This window comes from Nicotiana sylvestris, chromosome 6, assembly GCF_000393655.2.
Source record: "Nicotiana sylvestris chromosome 6, ASM39365v2, whole genome shotgun sequence".
NCBI lineage: Eukaryota > Viridiplantae > Streptophyta > Magnoliopsida > Solanales > Solanaceae > Nicotiana > Nicotiana sylvestris.
The window spans coordinates 142993291-143017267 of NC_091062.1; the positions used below are offsets into that span (position 1 = coordinate 142993291).

General features: G+C 42.1%; 1 protein-coding gene and 1 non-coding gene across 2 annotated transcripts; both read right to left on the bottom strand.

Annotated features, from left to right (window-relative positions):
- Positions 1–2619: 2619 nt before the first annotated feature.
- On the bottom strand, positions 2620–2726 carry LOC138872321 (small nucleolar RNA R71). Its single transcript, XR_011400778.1, has one exon. It is a non-coding gene; the product is annotated as a small nucleolar RNA R71 (small nucleolar RNA).
- A 15965-nt stretch (positions 2727–18691) lies between these two features.
- On the bottom strand, positions 18692–22966 carry LOC104231229 (ethylene receptor 2-like). Its single transcript, XM_009784184.2, has 3 exons — positions 22422–22966; positions 20057–21900; positions 18692–19745 (listed from the first exon to the last, which is right to left on the bottom strand). The coding sequence occupies exons 2-3, from the start codon at positions 21803–21805 to the stop codon at positions 19206–19208; spliced, it is 2289 nt and encodes a 762-aa protein (XP_009782486.1). The 5' UTR covers positions 21806–21900; positions 22422–22966; the 3' UTR covers positions 18692–19205.
- Between the last annotated feature and the right edge of the window lie 1011 nt (positions 22967–23977).

Consider the following 23977-nt stretch of genomic DNA (forward strand, 5'->3'; position numbering starts at 1 on the left):
TAAGCCCACCTATTATTACGCTAAAACAAAATTTATTGTAAATTTCAGATAAGAATATGAGCAAAAAACAACACACAACGACAAAAAAAAAACAAGTTGATAAAATATTGGTAACCTTTTTATGTCTTTTTCCTTGATGTTAAATTCCAACAAACAGAGGCAGAACTATGCTATACTAAGAGGGTTTACTGGCACCTGTAAAGTTCGGTAAAAATTTTATGTTTACATGTATATATTTTCTAGAAAATAGTGATATATTAGCACTGACACCTTAAATATAAAATAGATTTTGGTTGAATCAAAAAATGTACTCGCGACCTTCAAATTCTAGATTCGCCTCTGCAAACAATTAAGTTTAAAATGAGATGGTTAACTTGGAAATACAATGATTTCTATTAAACAAAGATGCATATGAAATTTTCATCTTTAAATATATTATTTAAATTAACCTGAATGATCTTTACAAAATAATTAAAGTAATGCAACTAAGAAAATTATTTTTGTAATTAAGTGTTGGGCCCATGCTAAGCATGGACCATCCCTCATCTAGTTTTGTTATAAATGACAATTTAAGAAATAAACATATTGTCTTGCAGCCTATGCCGCATAAGCTTTTTTCTTTTTCTAACTTATTTATTAATAATAGGTAAATTGGACTATAATTAGGCCCTAAAGAACCACCTTCTTGTATAGTTTTTATGGTAAAAAATGATAGCAAAATGCTCTGATTAGTGTTTTTCATGCGTTGCAGGCTACATACAATAAAAGAAGTCTATGGAGTACTTTTGGGATAAACTACAGAGAAAAAGAGGCCAATCTTACAATATCCGCTAAGTGCACCACGCGAAGGCAGCAAAACCAGAACTGGAGATGGACTGCCGCGGTCCCGACGTAACCGCGATCGGACCGCGGCAGAAGGCTGTTGCGGATTCTGAGAGGCTAGTTGGCCGCGGTCCTGGTGTAACCGCGGTAAGACCGCGATAGGAAGCAGAAAATTAAGGGACTGAAGTGCAAAACACGGGATTTTTAGCCCAAAACCCTATATTAAACAATAGAACTCGCCCAAGGGAGGCATGTAATGTTTTAGAGAGTACTTTGGCAAGAGAAACAAGTGTGAGAGATCACCAGAAACATCATATTTTCTTTTTCTCTTTATTTTTCTTTCAATTTTGATCATGAATATTTTCATAGTTTATTTACCCATTGTCATGAGTAGCTAAATCCTTTGTCTAAGGTTTTGATGGAACCTATTGAAGGATGAACTTCTTGATTATGTTAATATAGTTTGCAAGTTTAATCTTTATTTGTTCAACTACGCGTTTGTTGTAGTTAATTGACAAGATCCTCAATTAGCTGTGCCTAATTAGTGTGCATAACTCGGGAGAGAGTGCATATTTAGGTGATTGTTGAACAACACCACTCCCAAAGTATAAGAGGGATCTATAACTGCGGGGTTAAATGTGGGATTAGGGATAACGAAGTCTTGGGTGCAATCTAAAGTGAACTGTAATAAACAAAGCCAGCTAGTGTATCTCGGGAGAGTGCGTCTAGTAAATTATCGTGATTACTCGGGAGAGATTCACGGTAAAAAGAGTGTTCATGATTGATAGAGATGTGTTGGTAAATCTATATGAAACATAAACAGAAGGGATTCCATCAATAGGGGAAATCACTACCTTAGAACCTTCTCATTATTGTTCACAACTTAAGCATATTTAGTTTACAACTGTTTATTGACTTTCAATCTTAGTTATTAAATATACCATCAACTATTATTCACAACGTTTGGGAAAGTTGATTCTAAAGAATTTAGTAAGTCCAACGAAAGTAATTGATAGGTTAATTCTTTGCGGATTCGATTTTGGGCATAAATACTCAGGTTATATTTGTAACGTCTGCATTGTCCTTTTATAAAGCATAGTTGGGCGTGATTAAATTTTGGCGTCGTTGCCGGGGAATTAACGGTGTTATCAATTACAATTGAAAGAAGTACAAAAATTCTTATTGTAGTCATTTTTTCTCTATACCCAATTTTTACATTGAAATTTTAACGTTTTTTGACTTGGTTGCACAGGTGCATGCCTAGAAACTCATCCAGATCTGGTGAAGTATTTGAAGCATTACAAGATCCCGAGAAAGTTTTCAAGGCCTTAAATCGGGCTAATCGGAAAAACAAACAACAACCAACAACTGCACAATTTGAAACAGTCATGGGGGATCACGAGGAAAACCCAGCGGTACCAATAGTGCCAGAGGCTGCTCTCTATGACTGGGCACAACCCACAATTGAAAATCTGTCCACAGCCATTGTAGTTCCACAGATATAGGCTGAGTCATTCCAAATTACGAATAACATGCTGCACTTGTTGCAGAATAAGGGACTATTTTCGGGGTCGCAAGTCGAAGATCCTCAGCAGCACTTGAAGAACTTCCTCTCTATCTGCAAAACCCAAAGGCCCAAACGTAACTCCTGAAGCAATCAAGCTGTTATTGTTTCCATTCTCAGTGACAAGAGCTGCCCAGACTTGGCTAAACTCACTTCCCATAAATTCTATAACAACTTGGGATGAGTTAGTCAGGCAATTCCATAACAAGTTCCACCCACCCAATAAGACTGCGCAACAAATTGATGAAATTTTGAGTTTTAAACAGAAACCAATGGAGACACTTCATGAAACATGGGAGCTCTTTAAAGGGATGCTGGTTATATGCCCGCACCATGGTATTCCAGATCTGATGTTGGGGCTGCGGTTTTACATGGGATTGTCAAATAGCGTGAATAACATTGTTGATGCTTCAGCTGGTGGAGCATTTTTTATCAAATCATGGAGAGAAGGCCAGAGTTTGCTTGACAAGATGGCACAAAATTCGGGATGGACAACCAGGAATGCACCTATCACTCCAGTGGTTCACTCAGTGCCCTTAGATCCATCCAACTCTATGGCTGAAAATATGGCCACCTTATTGACACAGATGAGTATACTCACCAAAAAGGTGGAAGAGTCAGGGCAGAAGCAGCAGGTACACATCGTAGATACTACCAATGGGGGCTTGTGCGCATCTTGCATTAGTCAGCCAATCGGTAACCAATGGAATGCAGAACATGATCATCACCACTACCTTGAAGACATGAATTATGTGTCTAATTATGGAGGCCAGAGACAGGGTGGTCAGAATTGGGGCCAGCAAAATCAGCAATACAGGCCAATCCATCCACAGTTCAACAATGAAAACATGGGAAGTATGAGATCCCCTAACAATATGGCACCTTACCCAAGGCCACAGGGATATAATAATCAGAATCAGCAGCAGGGGTATCACCCTCCTCAACAGCAGCATGGTGGAAGGCAGGAAGATGGGTTTGCTAGACTTGAGGCAATGATGCAGCAGGTTATTGGGTCTAATGCAAAGATTAATGAGAGAGTGGATGCACATGATGCAGCAATCAAGAATATTGAAGTGCAGGTGGGCCAAATTTCTATGTCTCTGAACAATCGTCCTCATGGGACACTACCTGCAGACACCCAGATAAATTCAAAAGATCAAGGCCCAAAGTAGCTGATGGCGGTAAGTCTACGTAATGACAGAGATCTGGATGTAGATCAAGAGAGGGCTCGAGAAACTAGACAAGCTAAGACACTTATACCAGTGCCCATTGAGCTGGATGAGTCAACGAAACTGACGGAGGTGCCAGTCCAGCCTGCCCAGAAAGAAAATAGCATTCAGAATGCGACCGAGAAAGAAGCTGAGACAGTCTAGGAACCAGTAGTTGATGTAGCAGCTGATAAGGATCAATCTCAGTTGATTGGGAAGAAGAGACCTCCTGCACCTTTCCCTCAGAGGCTGGCTAAGTACCAAAATGAGGAACAATACAAGAAGTTCTTCGAAATGCTGAAACAAATCCATGTAAACATACCATTGATTGAAGCTTTGAAGGAGATGCCTGGGTATGCAAAAATGATGAAGGACTTGATGTCCCGAAAGTTTGATTTCCAAGACTTGGCCACAGTTACTCTTACTTAGACATGTAGTGCAGTGGTGACTAGACCAATTGCAGAAAAGCTGTCTGACCCAGGGAGCTTTACAATTCCATGCACTATTGGTAATTTTGCTTTTGCTAAAGCACTGTGTGATCTAGGGGCCAGCATCAATCATATGCCCCTGACGATTTACAAGAGGCTGGGCATTGGAAGAGCTAGACTCACCTCTATGTTGTTGCAGCTGGCTGACAGGACAGTGAAACGACCCTCTGGTATATTGGATGATGTGCTAATTCAGGTAGGGAAATTTGTGTTCCCTGCAGATTTTGTGATCTTAGACTGCATAGTGGATGAAGAGATTCCCATAATTTTGGGAATACTATTCTTGGCCATAGGGAGAGCTCTCATTAATTGTGAAACCGGGGAGCTCAAGATGAGATTGAACGATAAGGAGATAACATTCAATGTGCAGAAATCTATGAGGCGACCAAGTGAATTCGCCAATTATTCTCTTATTGATGTCGTGGATGTAATCGTAGAGACTGATGATGAGGTGTTAACCATTGAGGACCCCCTTGCTGCATGTTTAATGAATTTGGATGAGGTAAATGGAGAGGAACTGGCGGAATGGGTGTTGGCATTAGAGGGTAGAGGGTTCTGGGATAGAACTCTAGAATTTGAGCCCTTGCACTTGGAAAATCGAGAGACTCCTCCAGCCAAGCCATTTATCGAAGAACCACCAAAGATGGAGTTAAAGCCATTGACCAACTATCTCAAGTATGAATTCCTTGGACCTAACTCCACATTACCTGTTATTATCTCATCTAGTTTGTTAGATGTGCAGGCGCAACAACTCTTGCAGGTACTTAAGGAGTGCAAGACTGCCATTGGGTGGACCATGGCAGACATAAATTGGATCAGCCCCGCCTACTGTATGCACAAAATTCTACTAGAAGAGGGACACAAACCTTCCAAGGAACACCAAAGAAGGCTGAACCCTAACATGAAGGAAGTGGTGAAGAAGGAAGTAATAAAGTGATTAGACACGGGAATTATCTTCCCAATCTCTGACAGCATCTGGGTTAGCCCAGTTCAATGTGTACCTAAAAAGGGTGGCATGACGGTAGTTAAGAATGATAACAATGAATTGATCTCTACAAGAACAGTCACGGGCTGGAGAATTTGCATGGATTATAGAAAGCTAAATCTAGCCACCCGGAAAGACCACTTCCCACTTTCCTTCATTGATCAGATGTTAGACAGACTGGCAGGGAGGTCACACTTCTATTTTCTGGACGGGTACTCAGGATACAACCAGATCTCTATTGCACCGGAGGACAGAGAGAAGACCTTTTTCACTTTCCCTTATGGCATTTATGCCTTTCGGAGGATGCCCTTTGGCCTATGCAACGCACCCGCCACATTCCAACGGTGCATGATGGCCATATTCACTGACATGGTAGAGGACATAATGGAGGTGTTCATGGATGACTTCTTAGTGGTGGGGAATTCATTTGATGAGTGCCTAATAAATCTGACACGTGTGCTGAAACGGTGTATCGAGACTAACTTGGTTCTGAACTGGGAGAAGTGTCACTTCATGGTATAAGAAGGCATAGTCTTAGGGCATCGGGTGTCAAGCAAAGGAATTGAGGTGGATCGTGCTAAAGTGGATGTAATAGCAAAGCTACCTCCTCCAACTTCAGTCAAAGCAATTAGAAGCTTCCTTGGGCATGCCGGTTTCTACCGGAGATTCATAAAAGACTTCTCAAAAATTACCAACCCTCTCTGTAAGTTGTTAGAAAAAGATCACCCTTTCTTGTTTTCTAATGATTGCAGGGTAGCATTCGAGGAGCTGAAAAAGAGACTGGTCACAACACCTATCATTGTTGCCCCCAACTGGGAGCAACCATTCGAACTCATGTGTGATGCCAGTGACTACGCAGTGGGGGCAGTGCTGGGATAGCGGAAGGACAAGCTGATGCATCTAATCTACTATGCTAGTAGAACGCTGAGTGGAGCCCAACTGAACTATACTGTGACTGAGAAGGAGATGTTGGCTGTGGTGTTTGCTTTCGACAAGTTCAGATCATATCTGATTGGTTCTAAGGTAATTGTATACACTGATCATGCAGCTCTCAGGTACTTGATTGAGAAGAAGGAGTCTAAGTCGCGCCTGATTCGTTGGGTGTTGCTGCTGCAAGAATTCGACCTTGAAATTCGTGACCGTAAAGGCACAGAGAACCAAGTTGCTGATCATCTATCACGAGTTGAGGGAGCTGAAAATGCAGTTGAGGTTGAAGATATTCTGGAAACTTTTCCAGACAAGCAACTGCTCGCTACTAATCTTGAGGAAGCGCCATGGTATGCAGACTTTGCAAATTACCTGGCATGCGGTATAGTTCCCTATGACCTTTCATCTGTACAAAAGAAAAAGTTTTATCGTGACTACCGCATGTATTATTGGGATGAGCCTTACCTGTTTAGAATTTGTGTTGACAATATGATCCGGAGGTATGTCCCCGAGATAGAACAATCTTCTGTTTTGCAGGCTTGTCACGCATCGGCTTATGGAGGACATTTTGGAGGGGTTAGGACAGCTGCAAAAGTGCTTGAGGCCGGATTCTTTTGGCCAACAGTGTTTAAAGATACGCACCAATGGGTGAAGGGCTGCAATGAATGTCAGCGGATCGGGAACATTTCCCGTCGCCATGAGATGACCATGAACCCAATTCAAGAGGTAGAAGTGTTTGATGTCTGGGGAATTGACTTCATGGGTCCCTTCGTCAGCTCCTATGGCAATAAGTACATACTTGTTGTTGTGGATTACGTGTCCAAATGGGTAGAAGCTGCAGCGTTGCCCACTAATGATGCAAGTGGTGGTGGGTTTTTTGAAGAAGAACATATTCACCAAATTTGGGATACCAAGAGCGATTATCAGAGATGGAGGCACTCACTTCTGTAATAGAGCTTTCGAGAAGTTGCTTGCAAAGTATGATGTATGCCACAAGGTGTCTACCCCTTATCACCCGCAAACTAGTGGGCAGGTTGAAGTGTCCAACAGGAGATAAAGAGTGTGCTAACCAAGACTGTGAACGCCACAAGAACTGATTAGGCGAAAAAGTTAGATGATGCACTCTGGGCCTATAGAACTGCTTTTAAAACACCGATTGGTATGTCACCATATAAGTTGGTGTTCGGGAAGGCCTGCCATTTGCCAGTGGAACTTGAACATAGAGCGTGGTGGGCACTGAAACAGCTGAATCTACACATCGAGGCTGCGGACACAACGAGAATCACAGAATTGCATGAGCTCAACGAGTTCAGACATCTTGCTTTTGAGAGCACAAGGTTGTACAAGGAAAGAATGAAGAGGTTGCACGACAAGAACATTGTGGAGCGAAATTTCAATCCTGGAGATATGGTGTTGCTTTATAACTCACAATTAAGGCTATTTTTGGGTAAACTCAGGTCACGATGGTCTGGACCATTTAGAGTGGTCGAAGTTTTCCCTTCAGGTGCTGTCGAGATTGCCATAGAGAAAGACTCTCGTACATTTAGAGTCAATGGGCAGAGATTGAAACTATATGTGGGCATGAGCGAACCAAAGGAAGTGTCTGGGCTACACCTGACTGAACCACAGAGGTCGAGCGAGCCTTAAATGCACTCATCTGCGTCGTGTCGCGACGTTAAATCAGGCGCTGCGTGGGAGACAACCCACGAACGTGTTGTAAGTGTAATGCATAAAAAATATATAGCAGGAACATGCCCAGACCGCGGTAAGACCACGGTCAAATATCCCCTCTGAAAGAGGTCTACCGCGGTCCCAGCGTAACCGCGGTAGGACCGCGGCAGACCAGTGTGGGCCAGGTAAGTGCAGAATTTTTTTTTTCTTTTTTTTCCCCCCATTTAATAAACCTAACCCCCCACTATTCCCCCAAATCCTTCTTTTCTTCAAACCACCCGCAACCCCCATCCCCTTCTCTCTTCTCTTCTCTCTTTCACACCATCTCCTATCCCTCAAACCCCCATTGTTGCCCCTCCTTTCTTCTCTATCTTTCTCTCTCCACAACCTATCCCTTCCATTCCTCCTCAAGGTAAGCTTCTCTATTCTTTTCTCTTTCTTTTCCATAACTTAGTGTAATGAGTAGTCTAAATTAGTTTCAATTAAACCCTAGGTAGTGTTTTAGTGTAATTTTTTTTCTTTCTTTCCTTTCTTTTTCTCCATTATTTGCTTCTTTTGGCCATGATTAATGCTTAAATGGTTGGGTTTTCATTGTGCTTAACTTGGGGGAAATTTTTAGAATGTTTGGAGGCCTAAACAAATTTTTTAGGGTGAAGCTTGGTGGAGGGGCCTAAATGGACGAAAATTGGGGTGTGTTGTAAAATTTTGGAGAACTTTGTGCCCTTCTTAGTTTGTGGTGGTGGTAGCATTTGACATGATTCACTTGTGGGAGATTGTGTGGGGTATTATATGGCAGAATTGTAGAATTAATAGTGGTGTGAGGGCAATAGTGGAGGTTGTCGACTCTGGGCACCTTACTAATTGGGTATACTGGCATGGATTGACAAAAGGAAACTGTTTGGTGCCATCAGGTGGCGAAGTCTGAGTACCCATCCGACTAGCATATGTTAGGATGCATATGATTGTTACCCTGAATTGTCTGCAGGTAATATGGCCCGAAAAAGGCGAAAGAGCTCGGCAAGCACTTCCCAAATGCCAATATATGATGCCACCAGGTTCCAGTCACAGGAGGCAGAGGACGCGTTTCATGCTAAGGCCACCAAAAGCTTTATCCCTGAGATTCCTGTTGATAGGGCTGCCCTCCGTATGGAAAAAGCATACATATATGAAGAAATCAGATGGAGGGAGATGGAGTTCTTGTTTGATGAACCTGAGACGACAAACCCAATATTAGTCCGGGAGTTCTACGCGAACTGCCCGGAACATTTGTGCCGGTCTGTGACTGTGCGGGGCAGGGTGGTAGATGCCTCAATTCTGAAGATTCGCCAGGTCTTGCAGCTGCCCCAGTTCACTGGTGACATTGATCATTACCACGACGCCCAAGGGGTCACTTGGGACACTATGATTGAGATAATCTGCGCATGGGGTCAACCAATCTGGCTACAGGAAAACATTACCCTTCACTCCAAGTCATTCACACATGAGGCTAAGTGCTGGTTCACCATTATTTGCAGCCGGTTATTTCCCACGGGCAACACGACAGATGTGAACCACCTACGGGCTCTATTGGTGTGGTGCTTCGTCACAAAGAAAGACTTTGATGTGGCGAGAATTATTGGAGATGAAATGATCCTTCGGTCACCTCTGCTATCTAAGGGGTTTTACTTCCCCTCACTTGTGACGAGGTTGTGTCTGCTGGATGGTGTCCCCACCTATCCTACAGATGGAGCTTTGCCCGCAAAAACGGCATTCAGAGCTTCAAAGATCACAGTGGGCAGAGATGCACCCACAACTATTGAGCTTGATGATAAGGATGACGCCCCAGCACCCATGGCACCATCCAAGAGATCCTATGATGGAGCCGGATCCTCTCGGCAACCCCATACTAGGGCAGGGTTCTCTAGATCATAGTCCAGCCGACCCATGTTGCATTCTTTGGAGGAAGAGGTGGCAGATCTTTGCTCCTCGGTGGATGGCCTGCATGTGCGTATGGATGCCATGTCTCAGCGGCATGCCAGGTCTGAGAGCCGGATGATAGCTTGGTTCCGTGCTTTGGGGAGGGCTTGTCATGTGGATCCCAGCACCGTCTCCGACTCCGAGTGATGCTCAGGGAAGTCTTCTTACCCTTCTGCACTTTATTTGTGTTATGACATGGGGACATGCCATATTCTTTTTGTGTGGGGTGGGAGACTTGCTTTAGTGGTGTATTGTTAGTGTACATATACATTGGTTGTAAAATAAATAAATGTAGGAGACTCTTCCTGAGGACGGACCACTTGGACAGTACTCTTGAGGGAAGTAGTCCATTTAGATTTTTATTTTATTTTATTTTTCTTTTTAGGTAGTGTAGTAATTCCTCCTTGGTTTTTCTTTTGACCACGGTTCTTTTCCAAGGGCTTTTCTTGAACCGGGTTAGGTAGATTTTTCTTTAATATTTTTAGGACCCTTAGGACTCTATTGGACTAAGATGGGTGAGGGCAAGAATGCAACCCATAATGTACACACTTGCAAATAACTAAAACGAACTTAAGGGTGCGACGTCTACGCTCGTTTGTAGACTCGTAATTTTATGCCTTAATTTTGCACACCTTGTCTTTCTTGAACGCTCACGTGAGTGTGTTGACAAACTAATTCGGAATGAGTTACATGCCAAGTGTGTGTGAGATAATACTTGTATTCTGTGCTTGCATGCGATACCTAGAACTTACCCTGTGTGTTTGCAAAGCGAAATAGAAGTTGTTTGGCCTTAGAGATAATTGAGGCATTTCCTTGTGTAGCTTGTATAATTATGAATCCACCCGTACATATTGCCATAGTTAACCCCTTCGAGCCTGAAGCCTGTTCTTTGATAACCTTACAATAACCTACATCCCTGTGTTTGAATAGTTTGACTGTTTGAACCTGTACCACCTAGAAGCACTTGAATCGTTAAAGAGCATATAAAATCAAAGTGTGGGGTAGTAATGAAGTGGGAAAAGAAAAATCAGGAAAATACTTGAATGGTGCAATGGCTGTTAAAAGAAAAGAAAAAAAAAAGGCCAGTTGCACCTAAAGAAAAGTGGGGGTAGCCTATGAAACAAGTGTGAAAGAATGATTGGCTTGAACATGGAAATTGGAATAAAGGGAACGATTGTATTAAAAGTGCTTAGAGAGGTTAGTCACTATATCCAAATATATTATACCCGTCCCTTAGCCTACATTATAACCAAATAATGACCTCTTGATCTTGGACTGAACAACTTGATTAGTAGAGTATTACACTAAGGGCAAGCTTATGGTGTATCTGTATGGCATGTGAATGTTCTTTGCTGAGAGTGAGTGGATTCGTTCTATCTATAGTTCCTTGTTGCTTGATTTTATATGTGTGGAACTTCTCTCAGAAATGTGATGTGAAGGCATGTGACTCAGGAAGAAAAAACAAGTTTTCACCTATGTTTAGAGTAACTAGAGTAAGCACGAGTGTGGCATGGCATTAGGGTCTTCATCTGAGATGTGGCTGTTGCACTGCTTAGATTGTTCTTTCATAATGGCGGGTATGACATAAACTGGGTAATGCATCGACCTAGAAGTGTGGTTCAACTTGCTTGAGGATGAGCAAAGATTTAAGTGTGGGGTGTTGATAATAGGTGAATTGGACTATAATTAGGCCCTAAAGAACCACCTTCTTGTATAGTTTTTATGGTAAACAAATGATAGCAAAATGCTCTGATTAGTGGTTTTCATGCGTTGCAGGCTACATACAATAAAAGAAGTCTATGGAGTACTTTTGGGATCAACTACAGAGAAAAAGAGGCCAATCTTACAATATCCGCTAAGTGCACCACGCGAAGGTAGCAAAACCAGAACTGGAGATGGACTGCCGCGGTCCCGGCGTAACCGCGGTCGGACCGCGGCAAAAGGCTGTTGGGAATTCTGAGAGGCTAGTTGGCCGCGGTCCTGGCGTAACCGCGGTAGGACTGTGATAGGAAGCGGAAAATTGAGGGACTGAAGTGCAAAACACGGGATTTTTAGCCCAAAACCCTATATTAAACAATAGAACTCGCCCAAGGGAGGCATGTAATGTTTTAGAGAGTACTTTGGCAAGAGAAACAAGTGTGAGAGATCACCTAAAACATTATATTTTCTTCTTCTCTTTATTTTTCTTGCAATTTTGATCATGAATATTTTCATAGTTTATTTACCCATTGTCATGAGTAGCTAAATCTTTTGTCTAGGGTTTTGATGGAACCTATTGAAGGATGAACTTCTTGATTATGTTAATATAGTTTGCCAGTTTAATCTCTATTTGTTCAACTACGTGTTTGTTGTAGTTAATTGACAGGATCCTCAATTAGCTGTGCCTAATTAGTGTGCATAACTCGGGAGAGAGTGCATATTTAGGTGATTGTTGAACAACACCACTTCCAAAGTATAAGAGGGATCTATAACTGCGGGTTTAAAGGTGGGATTGGGGATAACGAAGTCTTGGGTGCAATCTAAAGTGAACTGTAATAAACAAAGCCAGCTAGCGTATCTCGGGAGAGTGCGTCTAGTAAATTATCGTGATTACTCGGGAGAGATTCACGGTAAAAAGAGTGTTCATGATTGATAGAGATATGTTGGTAAATCTATATGAAACATAAACAGAAGGGATTCCATCAATAGGGGAAATCACTACCTTAGAACCTTCTCATTATTGTTCACAACTTAAGCATATTTAGTTTACAACTGTTTATTGACTTTCAATCTTAGTTATTAAATATACCATCAACTATTATTCACAACGTTTGGGGAAGTTTATTCTAAAGAATTTAGTAAGTCCAATGAAAGTAATTGATAGGTTAATTCTCTGTGGATTCGACTCTGGGCATAAATACTCAGGTTATATTTACAACGTCCGCATTGTCCTTTTATAAGGCATAGTTGGGCGTGATCATTTATTAGAGCAATTTATGCAAAATATTCATTGAGCTTAAGATAATTACCCATTTGAACACTAGTTACAATATTACCTACCCAATTAAAACTAATAACCCATACCTTCCCACCCATCCCAACTTTTTTTATCCATTTGGCTTAGTTTAGTTTGATTTGGATTGACTTTACTTGGTTTCATTTGAATTGGCTTGGCTTGGCTTGGTTTGTATTGAATTTGCTTGACTTTGGCTTGAATTGGCTTGGTTTATACTCTAGTAGCTTAGTGACTTCATGTGGCTGGGTATTAAACAAAAATGGATAGGGGGAAAAGGCATTGGTAGGGGCGGGCCGGGTAAACACTTTCCTATGCATGGGTATTTGCTAAACTTGCCCTATTTATTATACTCCTATGATGTTAGCTAGCTTTTGCGGCACTTTTCATTTCATCTAAGTTTATGCTTTTTTGGGTAGGATTTCAAGTTCCTCTTCAATATTTTTAGTTAGCTATGTTTCTTAACTGAAAATGGTACCACATTTTTTTTTCTTTTTTTGCAAAGTTTTCTTAGGAAGGTTTGAAAGTAAACCGAAATATGAGCATGCAAGTTTAAGTATGCTACGGCCAAGAAAATAAAGCCAGCATGCTGTACTTTATGACGTAGGCAGTTTTGTGCACTAAGCACCCGCTATGCGCAGGGTCGGACCACAAGAGTCTATTGTACACAACCTTACCCTGCATTTTTGCAAGAGGCTGTTACCACAACTTGAACCCGAGACTCCTGATCACATGTCAACAATTTACCAGTTACGTCAAGGCTCCCTTCATGATGTAAGAAGTGAAAATATGATTTCCTACGACTAGCTACAGTTTGAATAAAAGAATGCAATCGTATAAAGATCTCCAATGTTTAATTACCAATCTCTTATGTTATTTTTTACCAATCTCCTATGAAAAAAAAGTTATATAACTAAAAGAATATTTATAATGGATCATAGCGCCTAACGGTAACTGGACGTGGAGAACGTTCGGTTTTATTACCCACAACTCGCTTATTTACGTTCCTTTCTCTCTCTCTTCGATAAGCCTAAAGGTAACATCTCCATTGGAAAATCCCAGCACCGGCACTCGTCCAGGTAAACCAGGTAAGTACTCGTCCCTCTTTTTATCTCTCCTTTCTCTCTCCTTTCTCTCTCCCCGTGTCTCTCTCTTTCTTCCCCTTTCTGTTAACCCTAGTAGCAGCTAGGCCGGCGACCCACCGGCATCGTTACGTCTTTCTTATGCTTTTCCGGCCCGACCACACCACCCTCCTCTGTGTTTCCTTTTCTTCAAACCTTTTCTCGTCGCAACACTGTTTCTCGGACTGGCACTGTTTTCCAGCGACCGTTCCAGTGACAGTCCTCCCCCTTTCTTGGTCCCGTGGTTTGTTGTGTGTGTTTCAGGTAGCACTTTTGGTGACTGTTTGGTGACGGGCAGGAGGTGCACGGGCAAGCGTAGCAGAGCAGGCCATTTGGCAGTCACAAAGGGCTGGACGTCGGGTTGCAAAGCACCCAGGTTATATTTGCGGGAATTGTTGTGGCTGCCCAGGCAAGCGCGAGGCATACGGGAGAGTAGAGCGGAGCATCACCGGGTGCATCAATTCATATTTCCAGGTTCTTTCCATCGGGAGTTGGTACCTCCCGTTTTCTTGTCTCTTTCTCTATGTTAGTTAATTTGTGGCTATTTAGTTAGCATCACTTTAAGCATATTATTAGAATACTTGTAGTTGCAACCTGTTATTTTCTAGTTTAGGTCTGTGTTAGTCTTTTCCGGAGTCTGTCGTAGGTATAGTGGCTGTGGTGTGGGATGGTAGAGTAAGGTCATGTCCTCGAGGGGTGCCGGGGGTGAGAATGAGGGTCAGAGGTTGGGACGAGAGGAAAGGAGGGTAAGGGGAAAGAGGGAGCTTGTAGATTGAGGATCGGGTCGTGGAACATAGGCACGCTGACGGGTAAGTCTATTGAGTTTGCAAAGATTCTCCAGAAGAGAAAGATTAATATAGCTTGTGTCCAGGAGACTAGGTGGGCAGCGTCAAAGGCAAGGAATGCGGATGAGTATAAGTTGTGGTACTCTGGAGTCGTGAGGGGTAAGAATGGAGTGGGTATATTGGTGGATAGTAATCTTAGAGAGTCTGTGGTTGAGGTTAGGCGAGTGAATGATAGGCTAATGTTTATTAAGTCGGTGATTGGTGAGTGCACCCTCAATGTAGTTAGCGTTTACGTGCCGCAAGCGGGCTTGGATGAGGAGGTTAAGAGGCGCTTTTGAGATGGCTTGGACGATATTGTGCGTAGTATTCCACCTACTGAAAGGTTATTTATTGGAGGGGATTTTAATGGACATATTGGGGCGACTGCTGGTAGTTATGGCGAGGTGCATGGTGGCTTTGGCCTTGGGGATAGGAACGGAAGAGGTACTTCACTGCTAGACTTCGCTAAGGCTTTCGAGCTGGTGATTGCGAACTCGACTTTTCCGAGGAGGGAGGGGCATCTGGTCACTTTTCGAAGTTCGGCGGTGAAGACTCAGATCGATTACATTATCCTCAGAAGGTGTGATAGAGGGTTGTGCAAGGATTGCAAGGTTATCCCGGGAGAGATCCTCGCGACTCAGCATAGGCTCTTAGTGATGGACATCGGCATTATGATGAAGAGGAAGAAGAGGTATGTTCGTGGATGACTGAGGATTAGACGGGGAGCTTTAACAAAGGATAAAGCCCAGGAGTTGGAGGGGAGGTTAGCCACTATGGGAGCTTGGAGGAGTAGTGGAGATGCGAGAGAGGTGGTGGCGAAGAAGGTAGCATACGCGAAGTTGGCAGGGAGCACAAGCGAGGAGGAGAGGAGAGCGAATAGAGAGAGGTACAAAGTGGCTAGGAAGGAGGCAAAACTGGCGGTCACGGAGGCTAAGAATGCAGCGTTTAGCCGTCTATACGAGGAATTAGGGGAGAAAGGCAGGGACAGGAAGTTGTTTTGGCTGGCTAAAGCGAGGAAGAGGAAGGCCCAGGATCTTGACCAAGTAAGGTGCATCAAAACGAGGATGGTAGAGTATTGATGGGAGAGTCCCAGATTAAGCGAAGATGGCAGGGATACTTTTATGGTCTTCTAAATGAGGAGAGGGATTGGGATATAGCGCTAGGGGACTTGGGGCATTCGGAGAGTCTCCGAGATTCTAGGCATTGCAGGCGCATTAAGGTGTAGGAGGTCGTGGGGGCTTTTCGCAAAATGAGTAGGAGTAGAGCGACTGGGCCAGATGAAATTCCGGTTGAGTTTTGGAAGTGTGTGGGTAGAGCAGGATTGGAATGGTTGACTGGGTTGTTCAATGTAATTTTTAGGACGAAGAGGATGCCGGAGGAATGGAGGTCGAATACAGTGGTTCTGTTGTACAAAAACAAAGATGATATCCAGTGTTGTAACAATTATAGGGGTATCAAGTTACTTAGACATACCATGAAAGTTTGAGAGAGGGTGGTGGAGGTGAGGGTGAGGAAGACGACGTCTATATCCGACAATCAGTTTGGGTTCATGTCGGGCCGCTCCACTACGGAAGCTATCCACCTTATTAGGAGGTTGGTGGAACAGTACATGGATAAGAAGAAGGATCTGCACATGGTGTTTATTGACTTGGAGAAAGCGTATGACAAGATTCCTAGAGAGGTGCTCTGGAGATGTCTTGAGGTGAAGGGCGTGCCGGTAGCCTACATAAGAGTGATCAAGGACATGTATGATGGAGCTAAGACCAAGGTTAGGACTGTGGGAGGCGACTCGGAGCATTTCCCGGTTGTTATGGGTTTACACCAAGGCTCTGCGCTTAGCCCGTTCTTATTTGCCTTGGTGATGGATGCTTTGACATACCATATTCAAGGGGAGGTGCCATGGTGTATGTTATTTGCTGATGTCATAGTTCTAATTGACGAGACGAGGGCCGGTGTTAACGAGAGATTGGAGGTTTGGAGACAGACTCTCGAGTGTAAAGGTTTCAAATTGAGCAGGTCTAAGACAGAGTACCTGGAGTAGAAGTTTAGCGCTGAGTCGAGGGAAGTAGACGGGGACGTGAGGCTTGGGTCACAGGTCATCCCCAAGAGAGATAGCTTCAAGTACCTTGGGTCGATGATTCAGGGGGACGGAGAGATCGACGAGGACGTCACTCACTGCATAGGGGCGGGCTGGATGAAATGGAGGCTTGCATCTAGAGTCTTGTGTGACAAGAAAGTGTCATCGATACTCAAATGTAAGTTTTATAGAGTTGTGGTTAGACCGGCCATGTTGTATAGGGCAGAGTGTTGGCCGGTTAAGAACTCCCATATCCAGAGGATGAAAGTAGTAGAGATGTTGATGTTGAGGTGGATGTGCGGGCACACTAGGACAGACACGATTAGAAATGAAGATATTCAGAAGAAGGTAGGCGTCGCCCCTGTGGATGACAAGATACGGGAAGCGAGGCTCAGATGGTTCGGGCACGTGCAGAGGAGAAACCTTGATGCACCGGTGAGGAGGTGTGAGTGGTTGGCAGTGGTGGGTACGAGAAGAGGTAGAGGGAGACCTAAGAAGTATTGGGGAGAGGTGATCAGCCAGAACATGGTACGACCGCAGATTTCCGAGGACATGGCCCTTGATAGGAAGGCCTGGAGATCAAGCATTAGGGTTGTAGAATAAGGGTAGTTGAGCTCTCCTTACTTCATATCGGGGGTGAGGCGGGGTTGGATTAGAGTTGATCTTAGATGGCTTGCAGTTTATGTTGAACACACACTATTCTTGCTGTTTATCTTAGCCGCGGGCCTTAGACTCTGGTTACTGTTATTGCATGTCATTCATCTTTTGGTTTTTATGCTTCTGTTACTATTACTGTTTCCACTGGAGTTACTAATGAATTCTCTTTTCTTGTTTTTTTTATTTCCGTCTTTCTGAGCCGGGGGTCTATCGGAAACAGCCTCTCTGCCCTATCGGGGCAAGGGTAAGGTCTGCATATACATTACCCTCCCCAGATCCCACTATGTGAGATTATACTGGGTAATTGTTGTTGTTGATCATAGCGCCGATCTCCCCAAGGTCTGATATTCTAGAAGTGTATGTCTATTCTATATGAGGAGTTAAAGCTTTTTAAATATACAAGGGAAATGTCATAGGTATGCTAGTGGAGATAAGAAGGATTTGAGGGGGGTGGGTTGGGACTTGGGGAAGCTCATATAGGACTGTGTATAGACACATAATGGCCAAAAAATAGAGTGCATGTACGTACTCAAGTTCATGCATGATGCCTAATTTTGTCACTAAGTTCAGAAAAACAATAACATGAAGGCATCTTTGACCTATTTAATTTATTCTTCCATATCCCTCCCACTTCTGATGGCCTTCCTCACCAACACACATGCAAATGCCCATGCCTTGGATAATGAAGTTGAAAAATAGCCATATATGCAAAAGGATCAAGCACAACATAAAACCAATACAGCATAATAAAATTTTAATCCAAGATAAAACATGCAGTCCACATGCCTGAACCAAGTTCCTATCAGGTGGGTCATAGAACCTTGTCTAGTGCCTTTATTTATACATAAATTTATACTCCGCATTGAAAGTAATGAGTTCAGTAATGAGTTCAGATGAACCCGGTGACCTTTTATTTTTCTCTTCTAACAAGACAGTAGCGATTCTAACAGAGCAACGTTTGTTATGGTGTTTCGGTATGTCCAAGGAGACATTCTCTTGGAACCAAATTTAGGCACTCTCATCTAGAATAGCTTTTCCAATGAGCTTGACTGGAGTTGCCCAATTCTTCCATTGTAATGTAATAACATAATGACCTGAAAGCAAGGGACTCCTAACCACCTAACGTATACATAAAGATCAAAATCAAATCCTACATGGAAATCACCACAGTATGAGTATCCAGATCCAAGTTGGAGACAAACAGATGGGGGTTCATCATCAAATTATTGTCAACTTTACATTTTGTGAACACAATTTCTTTCAATCAATGGAGCATTCATTTTCTTCAAATCAACTAGGATATAACGTTGCCAAAAACAAAGCTGATAATATTTTGCGAGGTTATGAAAATAAATGTCCATAACCAGAAAGGGACATAAGCAAAAGTGCAACAACCTGCTTCATTAAAGTCCCAAAAGTATGTATAGTCTCATCTATGAAGTATTTTGGTATATTCGTAAATGCATATCATACAAGTAAACATTTCAAATCAGCCTTTTGAGCATTCTTCACCCAAAATTTTCAATTGGCAACAGATTTTCTGCTAAAGCAAATCTTACTGCATGAATCTAGTGCACTATAGCTTAGAAATGGAGCTATTCTCAAGTCATTTCGTAACTACTTCAGTTTTAGGGACAGCTTAGATAAATTCAGATCAGTTGTTAAGCTCAATAAAATGTTGAAAGGGCACACCTGGCGGTCAAATCCTGTATAGCTTAAAGATTATGTAAAGAAAAAAGAAGATATATTTTCTATACCAATTTGATTTCAGTGTTTGTATGTAACATCTGTCTGCTGGAATCTTCAGGGGTGAACAGCAGTTATGTCCTGAGAAATTTCGTTCGTTTGCTTAGCATTAGGTTGTTGAATGAAGCCATGCCTTATTATGCTCCACTACAAAGGCAGTTTTAACATCATCGCATGATTCTGCTTGCCTGTAGGACCCTTTGAAGCTCATCAGCAATTTCAGGCAGTAGCACCGGTTTACGAATAATTCCATTCATTCCAATCTGCAGGCATCTTCCACTAACATCTTCATCAGCAGATGCAAAACCAACGATCAACGGCCAGCTGCGGCTACGAAACTTCCGAATTCTCATGGTTACTTCAAAGCCGTCTAAATCAGGCAGGTGAAGATCCAAAAGGACAATTTGGAATGAAGATACAGCAGGGGCCAGAGCACCAAGACAGTCGTGTCCCGATGAAACTGCAGAAACAACGCATCCTAATTTTTCAAGTAGCTTCCTTGTTACAGCTCTATTCACATCATCATAATCTGCTAAGAGAACATTAACCCCCTGGAGGAGTGAGTGTGGATGCGAGTGATCAGAAGATTCTCCATATTCAGGAATGCCTATGGCAATTGATGGCCGCAGTTGAAACCCAAGAATGACGGTCATGCTTTGATCAAAACCTTCTGGATTTGGGACTACCCAGATGTCTCCTTGCATCAACTGCGCATTATTTTCACACATCAGAGGGATGTTAGTTCAACCCCAAATTAACTGCACATATATGCACTCGAAATTGTTATGAAAGGGAAAGAAAATACATAATTTGATGCAAAAGGTCTCATCCAACTCGAAAAATTTTAAATGAGCCTGCACCAATGTCATTTTTCCCTAGAAATGACAACTTTACTTGCTTCTCATAGTTGAATGTCTAATGTTACCACAGAAGAAAGAGCTTAAAACCAAATGAGTTGGGTGCATAAATTCCAGTTATATGACACATATACAGATGTTGCTATTTAGCAATAGAGTACCTGAACCAGCTTTCTGCACACAGTGAAGCTCAACCTTTCCTCCACTTCCCTACTGCGGCGTGTTTCACAACATTGTGGCAATGTGGATGCTATGCCCTCTGGATGAGAATGATTATTGCTTGATCCAACTTCAAACCTGATATAGACATTTTCAAGAGATGAGTGTGACCTCCTTGTCTTCCAAGCTCCGTCGATGCCTTCCCTTCTTGCACTTTCTGGGAGAACTCTAAATGTAAGATAACCTCCATTGGGGTCCTTCAAAAGATTCCCAACCATATGAAGAATAACTTGAAAAACTCTTCTTTCATCGCCCATGACATGATTTGGCAAAGATTTGTCAACCTCGATGGAAATATTGTAACCCCTATGAGCACACAAACACTTGGCAAGACAAGCAGCTTCTTTTATCATGGAATGTAGCTGAAAATGCCTCATCTCCAGAGGGAATCTACTATTGTCCTTTGTCGAAGTATCCATCACATCATTTATAAGGGTTGACACAACATTGCTGGTTTTAGTCATTGCATCCACAAGAAGCCGCTGCTCATTACCCAAGTTATCATCTTGCATCAAGGAGAGAAGACCCAATATTGAGTGCATGGGTCTTCTCAGACCATGGCTCATAACCATCTGAAATGCATTCCTTGCTTGACTCGCCCTAAGTGCATCCGGCTTTGCTTGTTGCAGAGCTCGATTTTGCTCCTCCAATGTTTCTCTCATATGCTGAGACTCTTCAAGAACTGCAGCATGGGACAGAGCCACAGCAACCTGATCAGCCACGACCCTGACTATCTCAATTTCCTGGTTGCTCCAAGATCTACCTTGTTCACTAGGAAGAACCAACACCAGTATGGCATAGCATTCTGGGACAAGTTCAGGAGTTCCACCTTTGAAGTTCGACACCTTCAGCATCGGCATCCTAACAGCAGCCACAGCTCCTGGTTCACTACTCCCTCCACTACTCGCAGCAGCAAGTGGGGAGTCGGCATCAAGTAACTTTACTCCATCACTCCCCTTAATCTCCCTTACATCTGGATCACTTGTCGGAATAGGCATATTATACATATTAGAAAAGCTTCTTCCTTTCAGCTCATGAATCAGGTTCATCTCAGTTTTATTCTCATTGGGCTTCCAAATAGCACAATTATGCAAATCCAGTGTCTTCGCTAACTCCACCAGAGTTGTATATAGTATTGTATGACGATCAAGTGACTTTCGAATCTCCTGCGTAAGCATCCGGACATGCCATCCAGCTTCCTTTTGCTGCTTTATTAATCCAACCTCTCGACCAAGATCCCAAGTCTTCTTCTTTAACATAAACTCCCTCACTTTGATTTTGAGCAGCATAGGAAAGAGGGTGATAAGGGTTATAGCAGTGGCAAAGGATACGAGTGCAGTGAGGACTTTAAAAATGGTTAGAGCAAGCATAAGCTGAAATGGGTGTTGGCCATAGTAAGTCCAGAAATTGAGCAAATGAGTCATCCCACACAGAACAATGAATGCAATAAATTGGAAGAGCACCCATTTGAATGGAAAGTTAGAACAGCTTACGAAGTAAAGGAGCTCAATTGGGATAGAAAAATAGGCTATCGCAATAAATAAATCACTGATTCTTTGGCACTCTAAGATACGCTCAATGCTCCAAAATCCTTCATCATCACAGTTACAACGAGGGAAACCATTATCAGCAGCCGATAAGGAAACAAGGAATGACAAAATTAACAAAGCTGATGCTAATGTCCTTAACATTGCATCCAATTTGACCAAGTCTTCAGCTCATTTACTGGATAGACTATATATCTTCTACTTCAGCAGCGATGCCAGCTTCATCTGCAATTATAGACCTGACAAATCCAACCACATATGCATGAAACAACTTGTTATGTTCATTTCCAGTTCAACAATGTGACCAGGAACATGAAAACACCTTTTCTAGAGCAAAGGAAAACGAAGCGGCATGGCATCAATATAAAATTCCAGAGATAGATTCAAGTGCATGCACCAACACCCACTTGCAATAACATATGTTGCTTAATTTCCAAACAGCACAGACTCAAAGACAAACTAGCCCTACAATTTAAAAAGGAAATTTTCTTGCATAATTGTTACTTCAACATAACTAGTGTAGTAATTTTTTAATGACACGTGCTGCTTGTGCGCAACTCGACTATTCCACGATACTAGATATTATATTGATCGCAAAATTGTTACTTCAGAATTACTATTATATCAATCGCAAATACAGATTCAGACTCATAAGTCCACCAGAACAAGTAAGAGATTACTAAAAGGAACAATAATTAAATAAGCATAAAATTCAAGTAAAACTTGAAAACGTAAAAAATAAAAATAAATAAAAATTTACCTGGAATAAAAACAAACACATGTTTATTATAGAGCAAAATCCAGAGCAAGCCAATCCAATAAAGAGATCTTATGGTTCACCCACATGCAGACCCCCAATAAAAATAAATACGCAAATTTAGGGGGTATCATCTTCTTCTTATCCGAAACTCCATCAATACCAATGCTTCCCCCAAGCCTGCACTGGTATCCTCAACAACTCAATGGTCCAAATACACCATATCTACTCATAACTTTACCATAACCCAATTATGGTAAACGGGTACCACATTACAACCCATTTAACTGTTCCGGGCTCCAAATTCAGAACTCCGTCGCTGGCACCACCATAAAACTGGCAGTGATGAAGGGGCAAAACTGGATTTTCGCTTCAGCACTTTCCTTGAAGAATTTTTATTCGTACTAGCTACGTACACTTTTGTTTAAGCAAATGAAACTTCTATAAATTGTAAAGAGAAAGAGAGTGACATTGCAAGCACTATATGTATAGAGAGAGGAGAGAGAGAAGTAAGAGGTATTTTGGCGCCGTTGTTTGTTGAGTAGGACTGTAGGGGAGAAGAAAATGGAAGCAAAGTGAGGAGGAGAATCTAAAAGGGGGGGGGGTGGAGTAGAGTGGGGCCCACAGTCCTTACATGAAGAGAACTTAGACGCACTTTTGCCCAATAAAGTAGTCCTTTTCCACAATGGATCTAATATTAGACTCCATTATTTTATTTTTCAAAATCTATTACACACACTCTCTCTCTTCTCTGTATCTTTCTCTAGAGAGGAATGTAATAGCCCACGTGCCAATGGAGTAGATTAAACGCGCTAGCGGAGGAGCGTGAATGATATTCATACGGAAAAGCATCGCAAACCTACTGGTTGGCCGGACGTACACAGCCCCATGGAAAACGGGCAAAGCTAAGATGGGTCAAAATATTTCATATAAACACTTTAATTGAGAAGGGACCTATTAAAATAAGTTTTCTACCATTTCAATTTTTATATATATAATTTTTAGTGAAATATAATCTCTAACAAGATTATAATACTCTTAGTGAAAAGAACTACATGAGTAAACCCAAATCCAAATAATTATTAGTGATATATAACCATTAACTGGTTTAATCGAGCCCGAGCTAGTTATATAAAATTACGTATAAGTTGTCTAATTATATTCTAGTTAATTTTTTCACTTGATTTGAATTGTTTCTTCTTCGTTTTTCATTTTCATTTTAACCGTTGAAGAAAATACTTTAGTTCGATGTTGCAGTGTATGCTAAAAGAATTAAATTTAAAATTCAAAACAAAAAATGTGATGCACATGATCAGTGACCCATATTTACTGTGGGAGAATCGTGAGACAATTGCGCGTGGTTGTCACAAGTTAGAGGGGTCAAATTCCAGTTGGGAATAAAATAAAGAAAGAAATGTCTAAGAATCCAAATTTTATTCAAGATGGAGAGATCAGTTTTACTTTTTGAAATCATAGTTATATTTGAACGCACTCTTTCTCTTTATAGTAGTAGTTAGCATATATTTATCGATTCATTCTAAAGAGAACGTTCTTCTTTA

Bases quoted from the DNA above. Each gene is read 5' to 3' on its own strand.
- LOC104231229 (XM_009784184.2), bottom strand. From the start codon at position 21,805: ATGTTAAGGACATTAGCATCAGCTTTGTTAATTTTGTCATTCCTTGTT. The intron at 19,746-20,056 runs GTACTCTATTGC...AATAATGCGCAG, and splicing joins TGTGCAGAAAGCTGGTTCAG to TTGATGCAAGGAGACATCTG.